This window comes from Centroberyx affinis, unplaced genomic scaffold, assembly GCF_046629955.1.
Source record: "Centroberyx affinis isolate AG114_WGS23_722 - 3 ecotype Tasmania unplaced genomic scaffold, CSIRO-AGI_Caff_v1 ptg001167l_1, whole genome shotgun sequence".
NCBI lineage: Eukaryota > Metazoa > Chordata > Actinopteri > Beryciformes > Berycidae > Centroberyx > Centroberyx affinis.
Window position 1 is genome coordinate 91,446 of NW_027279698.1, and position 16,830 is coordinate 108,275.

Consider the following 16,830-nt stretch of genomic DNA (forward strand, 5'->3'; position numbering starts at 1 on the left):
AGGAGTAGTTGTTCCTAGACTGTTTCAGTGCAGCACGTGTATATCCGCTCCCAGTCTCTCAGTGGTCATCATTGCCAATTAGGATGCAGACATAAAACAAACACACACACAAACTTCTCTGCTCCCCCACAGAAACATACTGGGTTCTGTGCTTTGGCATTCGCCGCATCCTGCCCAGACAGAGTACATGGTGTGCTGTTGAAGCTGTGTGACTATATCCTCTGAAACCTACAGCCTAATTAGATATGCGTGAACAATTGTGACAGTAATAAAGTAAGAAAGGATGACTGTGTGGCCTGTAGTCACACTTGGACACGACATCCACAGAGATAATTTCCACTTTAGGTCCCACGTTAACAAGATTTTCCCAGTTCCAGTGTGTGTCCCAGGGCTGAACAGAGGGTCCTGGGTGAAAAACACTCGGCTGCTCACCAGTTGCTCTTATGGGACAGCTGCACTGGCCCTGTACGTCCCACCCTGCTGCCAAAGACATGCTCAGCTGGACACACAGGAATGCTTGCATTGATTGCAGCGTTCAGGCCTATGCTGCCTCTATGTATGTTGTGTGAGTAGATGCAAGTGACTGTATGTGAGTACATGCATGTTTGTGTGAGAGAAAGTACATGAATGTGTGTGTGTGCGTGCGTGTGTGTGTGTGCGTGTCAGACAGACTCCTCCATTGAAACACCCACTTTTCTCGCACCTCCTCACCAATTCAGGAGGGAGGGATGACTCAAGCTTAAATGAGTCTTTTTCTTTCTCTCTCTCTCTCCTTCTGACTGAGGAGAGGTGAAATGAAACAGTTCCCCCGCTGAGTGTACCTTCCCGTGCACTTATCAGTAAAACAGTCATCAGTAATGACTCAGACCTTTCACTGGTGGCGTAATATATGTGGTTTTTAGAAGGCTGGGTGGACACTAGGGAGACAGAAGAAACCTGCAGTGGCAAAAACTGATGTAGGGATGGATGGCTGACCTTGACGCATACTTTGTGTGTGTCTGTGTGTGTGTGTGTGTGTGTGGAGTGGGTTTTGGAAGGAGATCGAGTCATCACATGACTCAGCAATGTTTATACCAGCACAACCCAGCATGGATCACCGTTCCAGCGTCACGACCATACAAGCACACGCACACACACACACACACACACACACACACATAGCCTTATTATCAGGTGCACTGGTGACTATATTGTTCTGTCAACTATCAAAACTCAGACCCAGAACACACTCACTGTCTCTCTCTCTCTCTCTCTCTCTCTCTCTCTCTCTCTCTCTCCAAATAAGTCTTTGTTTTCTGCACAGTGGACCAAAGCCTCACGCCGTTGCCATGTCTGTTTAGGCTACTGGAAGATCAACCTTGTCTTCCAGGAGCAGAGAACCAATGACACTATTCAACTGTTAAATCTTAAATTGAATGAACTGTTAAGTTCAAATCCATCAGTCAAACTTCATTCTATATGTAATTTATGATGTGTGTGTGTGTGTGTGTGTGTGTGTGTGTGTGTGTGTGTGTGTGACCAAACCTTGAGCAAAAAACCCTGAGCCCTGCCGGCTGGTGGGTGGGTCTCGTGCTTCACACAGCAAACGGATAGTCAGACACCGGCAGGTCCAGGATCAGAGACTAGGCAGCAGGCTCGGTAAGGAAACAAACTCCTGTGCAAATCTGAACTGAGCTGGCTTTGGCAAACATTATACTTTTCAGACGTTTGCTGACGAATTATCAGAGCGAGCAAGATGATCAGGGATGTGAAAGAGGATGTAAACCCACCTGAACTCATTTAGCTACTTTTTTCATAGTAGCTGTCATGAATCTTTCTGATATAAATGTAGGATAGTACATTATAGTATGTTGTATCAAAATGATGCAAGTTACATGAGGATAGTTTTTAAAAAGAAAACATGCATTCATGCTTTTTTGAAAATATGATTATGGATATTTTGATTATCGCTGACTGAAGGTCATATTTGGCTTTTTATTTTATCACTAGGCTTCATCACTGGAGATGGTCAACTTTTTCAGCTTTGTTGCTGAAGCGTCAAAATTCAAAATTCATTTCTAGTTTAAGGCATTTCGCCTTTCATAAATCACTTAATTGTAGTAATGATATAGCCTAGTGGATGTCTATAGGTGTACGGCTGCCTCGGTTTTAGTCGTTAGAGGTTTTCCAGTGAAACGTCAGTTGCCCCACAACGTTTTGGTCACCAGCTATTTCAGAGCCTGTGATCCTCCCGGCTTCCTGACGTCAATTTATAAGGACCCAGTGCCGGGGCGGCAGACAGATAAGGGGCTACTACACGGTCTGAAAGAAAGAAAGAAAGAAAGAAAGATAGACAGAAAAGAAAAAAAGAAAGAAAAAAGAAAGGAAGAAAGACAAACTGGACCATGTTGATCTGATATTCCTCATATTGCCGAAAATTCTGGTAGGTTTTTGTATATTTTATGTTTTTCTCTTCTCTTTCATTTGCATCGCCTGTCTTGTCATTAGACTGTCTATAAGGCTGTTTAACCTGCATTTCAGCAGCCGTGTCACTAATATGAAAATATCTAAGGTTTCCCATCGTCGGTATTTAAATCTTGTGGTTGGTGTAGCTTCTTTATCGTTTATCCAGTTAAGTGTCGGGCTTCAGTATTTTCGAGTCGGTACCGGGCTGTATAATAGCGCACCGGCATCTCTTTGTCTAAAGCAGCGGTCCGGACAGCGTAGGCTGCATATTATACTGTTATGAATCCGACTAACCTAATTTAACATTCATCAATTCATTTTAGTCGCCTTTTGTGCCCTCTCTCGAATAATAGACGCTTCACGGTGTCCTATTCAGCTGTAGGGTCTTACTGAAGGGGCTTCTGCTTTCTGGCAGCTCGTGCCTCTCTCCACCACACATGCCCAGTTGGTTCACACAGCAGTGGTTGGGCCAAATCATTGTTAGGCTCGGTGCATTTCAAATTAAATGGGGCTGCTCATTCCCGTGGATTGTCTTGAACCTGTGAGGTGTCTCAAGCAGGCAGAGCGGAGAAGGAGAAGCCCTGTGATAAAGCAGATGAAGGGGATTCCACTGCACTACTCCTCATTACTCTACATTACTCCACCAGCAGGCAACCACATCCCCATAGCAACAGTTAGTAAAACCGGCACTCTGCATTTCCATTAGGTGGCTCCAACTTGAACGCTCCTGTTCCACCAAATAGACCCCACAGTAAAGCCCTTCTGAGTGTTTTGCTGGCATATGCATGCTGACCGACTCCAGCCGCCCTGCCAAGTCATATATATATAGTCTGTTGCACTGTTAAGCATCTGCCTACCAGCAATATTAAAGCCCTAACAGTAGCATGTCTCCCTCCAGTGAACGTGGCCCGAGTCAAAGAGGGGTCCCAGTCCCGTGAGAGAGTGTGTGTGCTTGTGTGTGTGTGTGTGTGTGTGTAGCTATGGGGAAAGACTACTACAAGACCCTGGGCATCCCCAAGGGCTCCAACGAGGAGGAGATCAAGAAGGCGTACCGCCGCATGGCGCTCAGGTTCCACCCTGACAAGAACAAGGATGCCAACGCAGAGGAGAAGTTCAAGGAGATCGCCGAGGCCTACGAGGTGCTCAGCGACCCCAAAAAGAGGGTCATCTACGACCAGCTGGGAGAGGAAGGTGAGCGGGTTTATGTGCCTGGCCTGACCTTGTCTGCCTGCCTGTCTGTTGATTGGTCTGTCTGTGTATCTGTGTAATGAGTAGGATCACTGTGTAAAACCCGTCAGAGACGATAGGCTGGGCAGGCTTCAGCGCTGTCTCAGTGAAGCCTTGTTAAATAGGCGTTATGATGGATTAAGTTGTTATAGAAATAACTCAGTAACTGACTCAGCATCTAATATAGCAATGGAAGACGAGCATTGGTGAGCCTTCACTCCTCTGAGAGGGTAAATGCTAAAGTAATAATGCTGTGTCTCTTCATTTCCGTGTGTTTGTGTGTGTGTGTGTGTGTGTGTGTGTGTTTATGTGCGTGCATGTATGTGTGTGTGTGTGATTGTGCGTTGTTCTGAGTGTATTAAGATCTTTCGTGTCAATAACACCTCTCAGACCTAACTCCTTATATAGTCAGTATACCTCACCCTCTAGCTCTTCATCCCGGTAGTAAGTGTGTGTTTGTGTGTGTGCGCGTATGCCTGTGTGTGTTGACAGACAGATGGCCTAAAATCGTGCCATGGTGGTTATATGAATAGCAGCGACTGGCGTAGTTTGTGGGTGTTTTTGTGCGTGTGTCTCTCAGCATAGGTGTGTGTGTGTGTGTGTGTGTGTGTGTGTTGGACAGAGTGGTTTACTATCTTATCAGTTTCTCCGGGATTTTTCCCGCCCACATGGGCTTCACTGTTCTCCCTGCTGTAACCCACACTTTGTCTTTTCAAAACAGGCTCCTATATGTCTGGTGTTTGACTACCTATAAATGTGTGTTTGGGCTGGTGGGTGTTGGAGTACGTGTGTGTGTGTTTTGAGGTCTCACATCCTGCTCTCCCTCTCTTAGGTTTAAAGACAGGAGGCAGCAGTTCTTCCGGTGCTCCGGGCAGCTCAACGTATCACTACACCTTCCACGGCGACCCGCACGCTACCTTTGCCTCATTCTTTGGCGGGTCCAATCCCTTTGACATGTTTTTCGGCTCCAACCGCAACCACAGCCGTTCCAACGGCTTCTCCTTCCACAACGACCACAGCAACGACACAGAGCAGGACATGGACATGGAGGAGGACGACCCCTTCGCTCATTTCGGGCGACAGTTCGGCTTCCCCGGAGGGATGAACAACGGCTTCCCGGGGGAGGGCCGGAGGAGGAGGGGGGTCCAGTCGGAGCGCCTGGGGGCCGGCCGGAAGCACCAGGACCCTCCAGTGGTCCATGAGCTGAAGGTCTCGCTGGAAGAGATCTTCCACGGCTGCACCAAGCGCATGAAGATCACCCGCCGCAGGCTCAACCCAGACGGGAGGAGCATGAGAACGGAGGACAAGATCCTCAACATCGTCATCAAGAAGGGCTGGAAGGAGGGGACCAAGATCACCTTCCCGAAGGAGGGGGACGAGACCCCCGAGAACATTCCTGCCGACATCGCCTTTGTGCTCAAAGACAAAGGACACGCCCACTTCAAGAGAGATGGTTCCAATATCATTTACAACTGCAAGATCAGTCTGAAAGAGGTGGGTCTCTCTCCCTCCATCTCTATCTATCTATCTATCTAACTATCTATCTATCTATCTATCTATCTATATATCTATCTGTCTATCTGGCTGTCTATCTATCTATCAATCTGTCTGTCTATCTATCTGTCTATCTATCTGTCTAGGGGTTTGATTCCCACTGGGGCAAACAATGCTAAAAATTTAATGCACTCATGGAGCTGTAAGGCCTTAGATGAGCATCCACCAAATGGCATAATCTGTTTCATTCCTTTTTCTCAGCATTATTTTTGTCCCTCTGCACCTTGGGCAAACTCTGGATCGCACAGTGTGTGCTGGTGCGCAAGTGTGACAGTTATTTAACGGCAGGATTATGTATCTGTAGGTAGGTGGCCATGTAAAACATATTGAGGTGTGTGTGTGTGTCGCTGGAGGGCAGGATCAGTGAGGAGCAGAGGAGTGTTTCTCTCTCTCACTGCGGTGTGAGTGAGCGAGGAATGTGGTGTCCTTGTGTGACCGGCACTGAGGCATGTCCTCCTTTCACTCTGTTCTGCTGCATAAATATATATACAGTACTATGCAAAAGTCTTAGGCACCCTAGCTTTTTTATATAAAATGTATCTTTGATGTTTATTTGTTTTCTGCATTGGCGTGTCACTAGACTGCTCTTTATAGTACATTTCTTTGATATGGATGGAGAAACGTTTCATTTCGTTATTTTTATTTTTATACTGTTGCAAATGAGTATTGTATCCGTTTCAAATTTTTTGTATCTTATCGAAGTATCGATACTTTTGACAATCCTAATTCCTACATACACATGAATGCACATACTCGCGCTCAGAAGCATAAGTGTGCATGCAGGCACATGCACACTTGCATCTTCAAGCATTTTGTGCACACACACACACACATGCACACTCACTTAAAGATGGATTGTGGTGTCAAGGTGGCAACAGTCTGGGCTGTTATTACTGTGACTGGCAGGACATTTAATTAGCTGCTCCCACGAGGGCAGCGCAGCTCTGGTCCGTCCGTGAATTAAACAAGCTTTTACGGTTCTAATGGTGCTGCCACTCATCTTCCTGCGCTCCACGTGGTCCAGATAATAGCAGGTGTTCTCAAATGGCTGGTGATGCCGGAGTAGTTGTTTGTCCTCGCGCCAAGTCAAAACAGTTTTCCTGTAAAAGCTAAAAGCAGCGTTGAGTGCTATAAATCTCCACAGACATGATGCATTGGAACATTGGGTCTACACAGAGTGCAAACTATAAAGACAGCCTAGCAGTTAGTGGGATCACTTTGTTCAGACACATTAAGTAGTGGGTGGTATTTGATCAAACCTGCACAGTGATGAAGTTTGCACTGCAGAATATTCCCATAGCTTTTGCTCTCACAGTGCCCAGATAAGCGACTTAAGTCTGATGCAGCTAAGACAGAGATGGTGGGGGAACGAAGGCACAGGGAAGGGGAGATGGGGGGGAGGGGTGTCAGGGGGAATATTAGGGAAGTGGGTCAGATGATTCAGTATCCAAAGCAAATAAAAGCTCATATTCCACTGATCTGCTCTACTCTGCTCTGTCTCCAGAAGCTCTTAGATGTGATGCTGCGGCCAAATGCTAAATGCTGCAGTAAGAGACACAGCACCGGCTACATATGCTGCACACTAAGACAGCCTGCCACATACGGTATAGCCAGTGGTACGCACTGCACCAATAACATGATACAGCCTGTCCCTGGAAGCTGTTTTGCACAATCAAGCAGGAGGTGCTCAACTCAAAATACAAAAATAGACGGAGTGAGGTGCTAAGACTCAATCAATAGTGGGAATATGAGGAAATAGCCAGCAGTCTCTAAAAATAATTATCTATTTTTATTCAGCAGTCAAGATTATTCTTCATATTTCCGCTCCTGAATGATTGGCCAGTGCTGTTTTGTTGCTCAGTATTGTTTTCTGCCCCGGGGGTGGTCTAATGAGCAGCTTCCCCTCTGCAGGAGCTCTCTTTGCTTAATGCCGGCCAGCTCATTTGACCACGCTGTCAACTCCTGGGAGACACTGCTAGAGGCTGGCTCTGAGTCTGCCATACTTTTACTGTGACAGTAGTCAGTCACAGCTAGAGAGCTTAGCACGACTCTGTCACATTGATTTCTCTGAGATAGATCTGTGCCTGGATCTATAGGCTGGCTTTTAATGGTATGGTATTAACACAGCCTCTGCAGTGTGATGCTCTGTCGGAGCCCCTGGCAGTGCTTTCTCCTGTCACCGCTGAACTCGCCTCCGCTACAACTCAACTCAGCAGCAAAGCCCCTGTCCCCTCACAGTTATGTGCTAACTGTAGCTGCTGAGCTCTAAGAGCTAAATGGACAGCACTTCACAACTCCACCTCTGATATCATTTAGAATGGCAAACATACTCTATATGTCCGGTGTGTTTACCCCAGTCGTGTAAGATGTTGAATCACAGGGAGTCGGACAGCTTGTGCACTTTTCTGTGACGACTGTGTCTGAATCCTGTCTGTTCAATGAAATGCAGCAACAGCAACCAATGTAGTGTGTGTGTGTGTGTGTGTGTGTGTGTGTGTGTGTGTGTATGTGTCGTGTTCGAGAGCTTTCTTGTCTGAGCTGAGGCTTATGCAATCAGCGGGTCCTCAGAGCAGTTGGCAGTGTGTGTCGAGCGTCATGGCAACCCGTCTCTGTGTGTAGGACTGACTTGTGTTAGTGAATGGAACCGTGTTCATAACAGGAGGATGAGCCAGTAGTCTCCATCACAGTCATAGGCTAAATATCCCCCTAATGTATATAGTGACTAGAGGAGGCTGATGTCATGGCTGGAAAACTCTGTCTGTCCTCTGAAGCAGCTGCTCTGCTTGACTGAGCTCCAACCCTCCGCATCCCCATCATGTGTCAATAACAACCCACCAGACGAGACAAGGAGAGTCTCCCAGCAGCCTTACTACAACAGAGGCTACAGAATGACACAGTCTGGGTCTTAGAGGTGAAGCACGTGTGACAACAGGCAGTCACTATTACATCATGGGGGTCAATTGCTTAAAGGTTAGAGAAGTGGGAGTGAGAGGTGGCACTGGGTGGGAAAACACTCTCCCTTCCCTCTAAAAGATAATGTTGGTCAGGCACCCCGGTGTGAGTGCATATAACTTTATGAATTTTAAGCAGGATGTTGCTCATGTTCTCAGCATGCATTCCTCCCCAGTTAGAGGATTCCCATCTTCACCTGCCCAGGCTGTCGGGCCGAGGAGACAGCATAGCTGTCATTTATAAAATGGCTGGAATTGCTCCCCAATTTCTCCCCAAACTCTTGAATATATTTTTGAGTATTTCTGTGATAAGGAGGAGAATAATTAGGTGCCAGATTCTCCTCCTGCTTCCCCAGGTTTGCCTTCTGTCTTTTAGCCATTTTGAGCAAATCTCCCTTGAGATCCAAACAGACACCATTTCACACATGGAATCCCCATCTTGCTCCTTGGATGTTATCCAGACCAAATAGTACTCAAAGAGGTCTGTGGTATCATTGGCACAGACATGTTATCTATCATAAACAGCTCGCTGACTTCTGGTATGGCCCTCTCTTACTTTAAACATGCCATTGTCCAATCTCTCCTGGAAAAAAAACAAACTTTGATCCCTTTGTTCTCAACAATTACAAAACTGCTCTTAAACCTAGCAGGTTTACACTGGCTGTCTGTTGGTTTTAAAATGTATTTAAGATATTTCTGGTAACTTTTAAGGCACAGTGGGGTCTGGCACCCAGCTACATATCGAACCTTTTAACCCCTTATGAGCCGGAGTCCAGCCTGAGGTCCTGCTGGTTGTTCCAAGGACTCGGCTGGTGACAAAAGGCATCTTTTAAATCACTTCTCAAAGCACACTTGCACAGGAGAGCCTTTTTATAATGTTCTATTTATGTCCTGTTTTATCTCTGTGTAATTTTGTAAGTCTCCTTGTCATTTTTATTCTCATTTTGTTTCCTTTTTTTCCACACCTTTATTATTCATTTATCTTAGTTATTTGTTGTATAAAGCACTTTGTATTGGTTGTTTGGAAAAGCGCTATATAATAACGTTTATTGTTATTATTGTTATTATTCATCAGGAAGTTCATTCACAGAGTTGTGGATTCAAGCGGTTGTTTCTATCCAAGGTAAATCTAGTGAATGATGCTTACTGGAAAGTCTGTGAAGTCCTGATAAGCACAGATCCCCACTTTTTTAGTTTATCTCTCTCTCTACGCTCTGACTGGATTCATCAGGCATTGTGATAAGGAGGTGAGGCTTAGTGTGTGTGTGTGTGTGTGTGTGTGTGTGTGTGTGTGTGTGTGTGTGTGTGTGTGTGTGTGTGTGTGTGTGTGTGTGTGTGTGTGTGTGTGTGTGTGTGTGTGTGTGTGTGTGTGTGTGTGTGTGTGTGTGTGTGTAGTCTCTCCTCCTCCTGCCCTAGCCCATCTGACAAGCCCTCCAACTATTTACGAGCTCAGCCGATTCCTGCCTCACTTCATTAGCTCTAGCTATGAGACCACTGCTAAAATTAGTCCCCTGTGCAATCTGCAACCCCCTCAACTCAGACACACACACACACACACACCAGACAGAGTTTCTAAGACCAGACCGGAAAACTTATTGGTTGCCAAGTCATGTTTTCCTGATGTTCCTGTTCCAAATATGTTCTCTACACCCCACAGTGCTGTAATCAATACCAAAATGTTTGGTCACTGAGGCCTACCCTCTCTCTCACCTCACTCTCTCGTCTCTGTCTCTCTAACACACACACACACACACACACACACACAGAAAACACTTGGCAGTTTGACTTATTAGAATGACGTAGTGAGGGAAGATAAACAAGAACGACCAACAAAATTTTTTGGTTGGTCATGGAAACATGAAGTCATCTAGACATTCATGGCTTTGGCATTTCATTTTATACTAAAGAGATGTTAACCCTTTCTCCTCTCCTCTCCTCTCCTCTCCTCTCCTCCTCTCCTCTCCAGGCGTTGTGTGGCTGCACTGTTAGCATTCCCACGCTGGATAACCGTGTCATCTCCCTCCCCTGTCATGAGATCATCAGACCAGGGACGGTGAAGCGGCTGAGAGGAGAAGGCCTGCCGTTCCCCAAGAGCCCGTCACAACGCGGTGACCTCATCGTGGAGTTTTCGGTCCGTTTCCCCGACAGGATCCCCCCGCAGTCCAGAGAGATTATCAGACAGCACCTTCCCCAGTCATAGGAGGACTCTGCCCACCACAGCACAGAAAAACCATCCCACAATACTCCTTCCTCCACTCTTCTCCCAACACCCAACATTTTCTTTGATTTCAACCTTTCCCCCTTACTTCTAGTCACCCTTCCAGTCCCCTTGTCCTGTGATAATACACACGGTGTTAAACAGACACTACTGTTTATAGGAACTTCTTAGGGGGAGACAGAAGTGCCAAGAGGAATTGCGGTATCAGGATGTGTTTGTTTGTGTTTGTTTTGTCTTTCGGCCCAAGCACACACAAGCACCCAGGCGGCGGAGCGGTGCTGAGGATGGACTCAGCACAATTTTGGCTTTTACCGGAACTTATCTTTTCTTAACTCTCTTTTTTACGGATTTATTGATGGTTTTATATGCCCTCCAGCTCTCCCTGGTTCTTGTCGTTTTGTGATAGGATGAAGCATACAGTATTTTTAAAAAAAAAAAAGATTTTGCAGGATTTTCTTTTCCAAAGGAAGTTTCAAATAGGATTATTTATTTTTACCTTGAGTGTACCAGCACCTTCAGCAGCTTCAGTGTGTTCAGTGCATACCCCAGTTTGACCTTAACCCACCCTGCCACCTGCTTTTCTCATGCTTCACATCTAATAAAGCAATGTGCATGAACTCTGAGGGCCATTTACTGTCGAGTGTAATCTGTCTCCCCCCAAATCAGTTGGATTCTGATGCGTACAATGCCAAAACGCACTTAAAGTCCCACACTACTTCAAATGATGTTAGCGTATCTCAGCTGCATTGGGAATGACAATCACATGACAGCAGTGTAAGCTTGGCAAATACAATCTACACATAATGTGGGTGCTTTCCCTTCTGAGCTTTGTGGCTACTCTGAATTGAATTGCCTGGCTCTCTACCTGAGGGGCATTGAAGTGCCTTAGCCCAGTGTCATACACACGTAACCACACACAGGAACACACACAGTCCATACTGTAATATACAACCAGCCATCGTAGGTGCAGGAGTCAAAGGGGCACAATGGACAATATTCTATGCTGTGTAATACACATTACCGTTGGGAGCTGGTAATCTTGTAATGTTAATAATGGCGAGTAAGCAATGTAAAGGCTATCACCATATATTGTACTGTATGTATTCAAGGACAACAAACACTTTTTAGGGAGAGATTTAATACAAGACTGATACATTTTGCCAATGCAGCCCTGTAAAGTGCCCTACAGTACAGGTTGGATTTCCCAGAAAGATCTTAGCATGAAGTTCATCTCTGTTGCATTCAGTGTAGCTGAAGATAGATGAGAAGAGAAGATTCCTCTGGGAAACCCAGTTGTGTTGTGTATATTCTGCTTTTTCTTGTGGCATTTGAAGGCCATGTCTTGGTGCTACTGTGAGCAGTGCCAAAAATAGACCAAGTTGGAGTCTACTTTTGGTTTCATGAGTCCAGTTTGTGATTTGATAATAGCTTCTGTCTTCTGTAACATCTGTACATCTTAACGGTGCATCTGTTTTTGAAATAGAAAAACCTGCTTTAGGAAACAGGTTTTATAATACTGCGGCAGTTGTTCTCTGTCTCGGCTGCAGGGGGCTCTGAAAGCTCTCTTTAGCTCTTCCTACTGTAGTTTACACCAATGATAAGATGTATGTATGAGTATGGTTTATACACACAACCCTAATGGATCATATTTATCATGTGTATGGGAAACTGTTTGAATGCAACATGTTGATAGATGCACTTTTATGTCATAAGAGATATTGACAGAGATCGTGAGATTATTATCAGAGAGACTTGAGTTGGCTCTGATTATTAAATGAATCATTTTGAAGTTCTGACTAGAGTATGTGAGAGTCCTGCTTCTCAGAGCCTGCAGGGACACTGGACTGTGGCCAAGACGCACTTGTACTGCTGCTGAAAGACTCACTGTCACTGCTTTTATGCATCTGACAACATTTATGGTCGTTTCGAAATGGCAACAAATAAACCAAATGTGTGAACTTGCTGTTTGTCATTTGAGTTTCTCTTCAAGTATTATCAGCTAGCCTGACTGTTATTCACATTGAGTTCAAACACACACTGAGTTTCCTTTTGGTCTCTGTGTCTCCTTATTGATATGTATATAACATCATATGTCCTTAATCTGCTCTCAGTCACTAGATGCAAACACAGGTAGCTAAAGGAAGAAATAAGTTGTGAGATTCATAACAGTGTGATCAGAAGTTGGTGTTGTATGTTTTGTTCATGTCTGACCGTGTCTGTCATTCAGGTGTAGCAATGCTCTGGACCTCTTTAAGTACAGTCGAGTTTGGATGTGTTCCATCAATTTGAGTTACAGATAAACAAGTGAAGGCAGACTTTGACCTCAGCCTGCTTAAAACCAGAGGGACAGCCTCTCTCAAGCCCTTCACTGCTTCGTCTGCCACAGCCGTGCCAGGTAGGAATTTGCACCCTGCTCCTCACTGCACCACACTACACATCCTGACCTTTACACCTTAAATCTTGACTGAATAAAAGAACATATTATCAAGTCTTAGACTTTCACTCACATTCTCTTTAATTTCAGTAGTATTTGCATTAGTTATTTACAGACAGTCAGTTCTGCACTTGGTGCTGGAGGCAGTCAGGACAGGTGATCTGTGTTGAGAGAGTCTGATCATGTGAACTGAAACAACTGCAGCAGTCACTGGACATTATAAAGCCCAGCGTGTGTATCACATGGTGAGGATATAGCAGACAATTAGTGAAGCCTGTGATGTGCTCCAATAGCACCATGCTGTGACTAATGCCATATAGCTGCATCAGCTATTTACGGTTGTAAGGCTGGGTTCACAGACAGTTTGTATTTCCAGTGAAGCACAAAGGCAAATTACAAAAAAAAAGGCAGGCCACTGATGCCTTTTTTGTTGTCTTGTAGGCCTTGCAGTTGTTTGTTGTGTCATTTTTATGATGGATTTGCTGATAAATACAGTATATCTTCACACACACACACACACACACACACACACACACACACACAACCACACTCCCTGCTGGAGTCCAGAAGTTAATGAATTCAGATGTGAGTGATAATCAGTAACACAGCATTAGGACTTAGTCATGGTGACTGGCCTGCCACTGGGTCCAGTTTCATAGGAAGACTGAGTCTATACAGCATGTGAACACCTTATACTCTCAGTCAGCAGGAGTGCATGTGTGACTCTCTCCTCTGCCAGGTGCTCCGTGCTGCAACATGAGTTCGTTCGTCACTCTCTCATCAGGGCAGAGGATGCCCGTGGTTGGACTCGGCACATGGAAGAGTGCTCCAGGACAGGTTCAAATATAAATATTTTGCCTTAACACTTACCCAAGCTTTACTGATTAAGATAATATTATTTACTAGGGATGGGACAATATATCAAAATTCAATATATCGCAATACAAAAAAGTGACAATACGAATCTTGGGGCAGAAAAATTAATCATGAAATTAGCTACATTTTATTCTGCTGTAGTAATAGCAAATGAGACGGCTTGACCATCACAATTTGACAAGCTCTCCATCCAAATTATATTATTTGCACTTTGTAATGACATTTTTAGATTGTTGTTTACATTCTAGCAAGTCGATGCCATTGCTCAAATCACGTGGCTCAGACAGAATTCTGCACAGTCTCACAGACTTTGTTGTCACTGAACCTTTATTTATTACATCGTATCGTGGTCGTATTGAATCGTGAATTCCATAGCGTGTATCAAATCGTATTGTGAGATAAGCTTATCATCCCATCCGTATTATTAATTCTAAGGCTTTGTGGCCAACCATTTTTCTGGAAACCGTAATGCTGAAAGAAAGTGAGTTGACTGTCTGTGTCTATGTGTGTTCAGGTGAAACAGGCAGTGCTGGCAGCTTTAGACTGTGGCTACAGACACATTGACTGTGCTGCTGCTTATAGCAACGAACAGGAAGTAGGAGAGGCTCTGGCTCTCAGGGTGGGCCCAGGCAAGGTAGGAAACCTTTTCATCATACAGCTGGGACGCTGTCTGCCTCACATTCAAGGCTGCACTGGAAGCCACCTTACCCATCAGGTGAAACGTTTCCCTGTATTTAACGGTAAGTGGTTTGTTTGCCCATCCTTGTCCCCTCCAGGCTCTGCGTCGCGAGGAGGTGTTTGTGACGTCCAAGCTGTGGAACACCAAGCATGAGCCAGAAGATGTGGAAGAAGCTTGCAGGACCAGTCTGACCCAGCTGGGCCTCTCCTACCTGGACCTCTACCTCATGCACTGGCCCATGGCATTCCAGTGAGCAGCATCACACACACTCACTCCTTTTTGTTGCCTTCTCTCTCAGCCTGGCTTTCAGTGTATGACCCAGGATCAGTGTAGGTACATAACGGGACATCTGTCACGTTACCCAGAGCTGGCTCTGTGTGTGTGTGGCTGTTTTAGGCGGGGGAAAGAGCTGATGCCTCGACGGGAGGATGGAAGTGTGTGTTACTCTGACACGCACTACCGAGACACTTGGGTCACCATGGAGAGCCTAGTGGACAAAGGTCTGGTCAAGGCCATAGGACTGTCCAACTTCAACGCCAGACAGACTGATGACATCATCAGCATGGCCAGACACAAACCTGTGGTGAACCAGGTACGGATTAGGAAGAGACTATGTGACTGTTTGTCATAAGACAAAATAGGCGACTACTAGACTACCAATAGATGTGGAAAATATTTTATCATGTCAGTAGTGAATGAGTAATCGTCAGTCTCTTAAACTGTGAAACTGTATGTGTGTCTATAGGTGGAGTGCCATCCGTATTTGTCACAGGCAGATCTGCTGTCTCATTGTCGGTCAGTATAATGCCGGTATAATCAACTAATAACATACTGCCAACATACTCTTCCTTTTTCTGTGATGATAGTACCAGGGTTGGAGCCATTCATGAATTGAATTGAGAATGCATGGTAAATTCCAATTCAATTCTTGGAGCTGGAATTGGAATTGGAAATGTCACCCAGCTCTAAGGAAACAGAATTGGAATTGAATTGCAATGAAAGGAAACAGAATTGTGAATTGCAGAATTCCTTTAAATTCCATGACATTCCACTTCTAGAAGAGGTTGTCTTGACTTGCTAAACATTATAAATCAAACATTATGAATCAAATAAAAGACAGTTAAACAAATTAAATTGAGTTATGAGTTAATTCATGAATTGAATGAATGAATGAACCCTGGTTAGTACAGCCAAACAGCATTTTCACTGTGTGTCAGTGAGTGTAGCAGTGCGTGCGCCTCTGTCTCAGGTCAGTGGGAGTGTGTGTGACAGCCTACAGTCCTCTGGGCAGTGGAGACAGACCCTGGGCTTCTCCTGATGAACCGTGTCTGCTGGACGACCCCCGACTGGCAGCTATTGCCCAGAGATACCAGAAGACACCTGCCCAAGTCATACTCAAGTAAGACAGCTCTGGACACATCCTGATCCCCCAAATCTAACCTAATGTAACCCCTAAGCTTAGGCATACTGTACATACGGAGTCAAACATTGGTCAAATAAGTGATGGATTCATAATCAGAACCAAAACCTGCAGTAATTTCCTGAATTCTGCTGTGACATAAGATTACCATCACATGTAATGTATTCAAGAGTGTGACCCTGTGGTGTGTGCCATCCACAGGTGGCATGTTCAGAGGGGGGTGGTGTGCATCCCTAAAAGTGTAACACCCTCCAGGATCCAGCAGAACCTGCAGGTGTTTGACTTTTCCCTATTAGAAGATGACATGAAGCAGATTGAATGCATCGACTGCAACAAGCGCTTCATTGTCCCTGCAGTCGAGGTGAGTCACTGCTGCACGAGATTTAAAAAGGACTCCTTACCTGGACAGAGCACTCAATGCAGACTGCCTAACCTAAATCTACTATCCTGAAAAACACTCACTGCGGTAGACTCTAGGGAAGGCATGTAGCTGTTTCTGATTCTCATGAATCTTTGATGCAGAGTGGAGTGATGCTCTCTCTTGGATAGTCTTCTTAAGTATCATGGGTAATAAGTCCTGACTTACATTTCTTTAAGCTGGGTAGTAGCACACTGGGTACACGACCCCTCAGATATTTCCATAGTCTCAGCAGAACTAGGCAACTATGGTTGTGTCTGTTTCTTCACAGAGGGATGGCAAGAGAGTCTGGAGAGATGCAGAACATCCTCACTTCCCCTTCCTTGATCCTTACTGATTCAGACCAGTGAACACACTGGAATAAGGCAGCAATATTTCCGTTTTTGAAGATGATTTTCAAACACACTGAAGAAACCAAATTTTAAACTAAGTTCAAATATGATCAAAATGTCCATTACCATTTTCTTGTTTCCTCACTGAGATGTGTAATTAGTTGTTAACTGTATTAGTATTCACTAGTAGTTGCTAGATTTGTCCAAAAATACAATTAAAGACTTTGACACTCCAATGCAATGTTTTCCTGTCACTTCAATATCCTATACTGGAGT

At 45.0% G+C, this 16,830-nt stretch overlaps 2 protein-coding genes across 7 annotated transcripts; both read left to right on the forward strand.

Moving 5' to 3' along the window:
* Positions 1-3,422: 3,422 nt before the first annotated feature.
* dnajb5 (DnaJ heat shock protein family (Hsp40) member B5) lies at positions 3,423-10,377 on the forward strand. Of its 6 annotated transcripts, none has more exons than XM_071524222.1 (4): positions 3,423-3,657; positions 4,517-4,657; positions 4,703-5,166; positions 10,144-10,377. In XM_071524222.1, the coding sequence occupies exons 1-4, from the start codon at positions 3,426-3,428 to the stop codon at positions 10,375-10,377; spliced, it is 1,071 nt and encodes a 356-aa protein (XP_071380323.1). In that variant the 5' UTR covers positions 3,423-3,425. The 6 variants fall into 6 exon arrangements, with proteins under 6 accessions (XP_071380323.1, XP_071380321.1, XP_071380322.1 ...); XM_071524220.1 differs by having other exon boundaries at positions 3,423-3,636; positions 4,505-4,657; XM_071524221.1 differs by having other exon boundaries at positions 3,423-3,636; positions 4,505-4,654.
* A 3,208-nt stretch (positions 10,378-13,585) lies between these two features.
* akr1a1a (aldo-keto reductase family 1, member A1a (aldehyde reductase)) lies at positions 13,586-16,559 on the forward strand. Its single transcript, XM_071524214.1, has 8 exons — positions 13,586-13,666; positions 14,220-14,339; positions 14,482-14,633; positions 14,781-14,976; positions 15,130-15,179; positions 15,634-15,783; positions 16,006-16,165; positions 16,494-16,559. Exons 1-8 carry the CDS (start codon positions 13,586-13,588, stop codon positions 16,557-16,559), a joined length of 975 nt encoding a protein of 324 aa, XP_071380315.1.
* The last annotated feature ends 271 nt before the right edge of the window (positions 16,560-16,830 follow it).